General features: G+C 47.0%; 1 protein-coding gene across 1 annotated transcript; it reads right to left on the bottom strand.

Annotated features, from left to right (window-relative positions):
* Positions 1–360: 360 nt before the first annotated feature.
* Positions 361–1,274, bottom strand: SETTUDRAFT_91673 (uncharacterized protein; the record flags this gene model as incomplete). Its single annotated transcript, XM_008029690.1, has 2 exons — positions 361–1,158; positions 1,224–1,274. 2 exons carry the CDS (start codon positions 1,272–1,274, stop codon positions 361–363), a joined length of 849 nt encoding a protein of 282 aa, XP_008027881.1.
* Between the last annotated feature and the right edge of the window lie 427 nt (positions 1,275–1,701).

The raw sequence follows: 1,701 nt of genomic DNA, 5'->3' as shown, positions 1-1,701 counted from the left end.
GAACATGACAAGAAGTTGGAACAGATTCTCATGCACAACATCCAACGATGGCTGGAGCAATACCCCGCAGTCTGCCTGCTGGCTAACAATTGAAAGACGGCTCCAAATATGGTTCATCATGGAGAGCTGAGCTGTAGTTAGCTGCAGTCCAGAGATTTCGCTCGTAGGCTCCTTTATGCTACGCGATAGTGCTAGCATCCGGAATATATAGCATAGAAACCGCTCGTGGATGACGTAGTATCTTCGCCGGGTTTGTTCGCGTTAAGGCAGCTCAAATGGATAAGGAAGGAAAGAAGGCGTCCAGCTCCGAAGCCAGCAACGCAGAACGCGCGGTGTCTATTTGAGCGTCATTTCGCATCGCTAAAACACAAATCTGCTGGCTTCTAGTATCTTCCAAATAACCCTCTCTGTCTGTGCTAGGCTCACACATTCAAAACCATTCCAAAGGCCTAGTACAAGATCTTCGGATATTCTCGCGGAGGGCAATGCTGCCGCTGCGACGATAATATAGATAGGCTTGTGAGCGAACCAAGTCGGCCATTCACAGCCTCGAAGCCACTCTGTATTCTCGTCGTGCTCTAGCTCTGTGTCTAGAGCTACCATGTTACTCTCGCCATCAAAGCGCTGTTCTTCTTCTTCCTCTTCATCCTCCATCCGCAATAGGTTTTCTTCTTCGCTCATAGAGTATGGTTGCTCAGGAATCGCTTGCTGACTAGCGCTGTTATCTTGGGTTACTACCCAGTGTTTGGGCGAGTATGTCGTCCAGCTCTGCAGATAACATTTATACCTAGATTGGTCTCGAAGGCATTCAGGAGCGCTGATGTTATGTTTTTCCTTCGCATGCTTTCTCATACAATCCCAGTTGATTGTCTTTCCCTCTGTACAGTGTGGACAACAAAATCTAGGTACGGGTGGAAGGAGATATGAGAGCGGCGCGGATCTATCCTGGCGAGGCACTAGATCTTGAAAGGACTGCGCAGCGGGTATGCCGTCAAACCGTGCTATCGTTGTACGCCGTAGTTTGAATGGAACATGGTGGAAGGTTTGGAGGTGGGCATTCAAGCGCGTGACAGGTACTGCGGCACAACAGCGGGTGCAGATGATTACTTTCTCGCTTAGGACGAACGTGATATAGTCTAGAGTACTTAGGTTATATGGCTACAAGATATAGAATGTGAATTTAGCAACTAATGGCTTTAATTTAGGCGATCAGCACTACGTACAAGGTGGTTAGCGATAGACGCTGGTGTTGACAGGATCCAATTTGTTGCCATCTCAACACTTGAAACAATTGCAACTATCAACGAAAAGCAAGAACACAAAGATGGCTCTACTATAAGTGATTATATTGTACTATGAGGTGTAGAATAGTTTAGGAGGCTTACGCTAGAACTAAAGCGCGGAAATTAAGGGGCCGATTCGCACTAAACTATAATGGGCGAGAATCGGGGTCTGATCCGCGTTGCATACGCGCGTTTTTGGATCAGGGTGCGTGATTACTTGATTAGGATGGATTGGGGATCCAATCCACGTAGCATCATATACTAGGCGGATCGCTGGCCAAAAACAAGGAATCTAACTAAGTTTAAAGAGGACGTGATTATTAAGCATATACTCGAGCTAGTTACGCGTAGATTTCCCCCTTAGCTCGCAGACGTGGCTAATATAGCCAATTCCTTGCGCGCTAAGCGTAATCTAGAC

Source organism: Exserohilum turcica (assembly GCF_000359705.1).
Source record: "Exserohilum turcica Et28A unplaced genomic scaffold SETTUscaffold_3, whole genome shotgun sequence".
NCBI classification, from domain to species: Eukaryota; Fungi; Ascomycota; class Dothideomycetes; order Pleosporales; family Pleosporaceae; genus Exserohilum; species Exserohilum turcicum.
The sequence above is the reverse complement of the archived record's forward strand: the minus strand, read 5'-3'. Positions and strand labels throughout refer to the sequence as shown.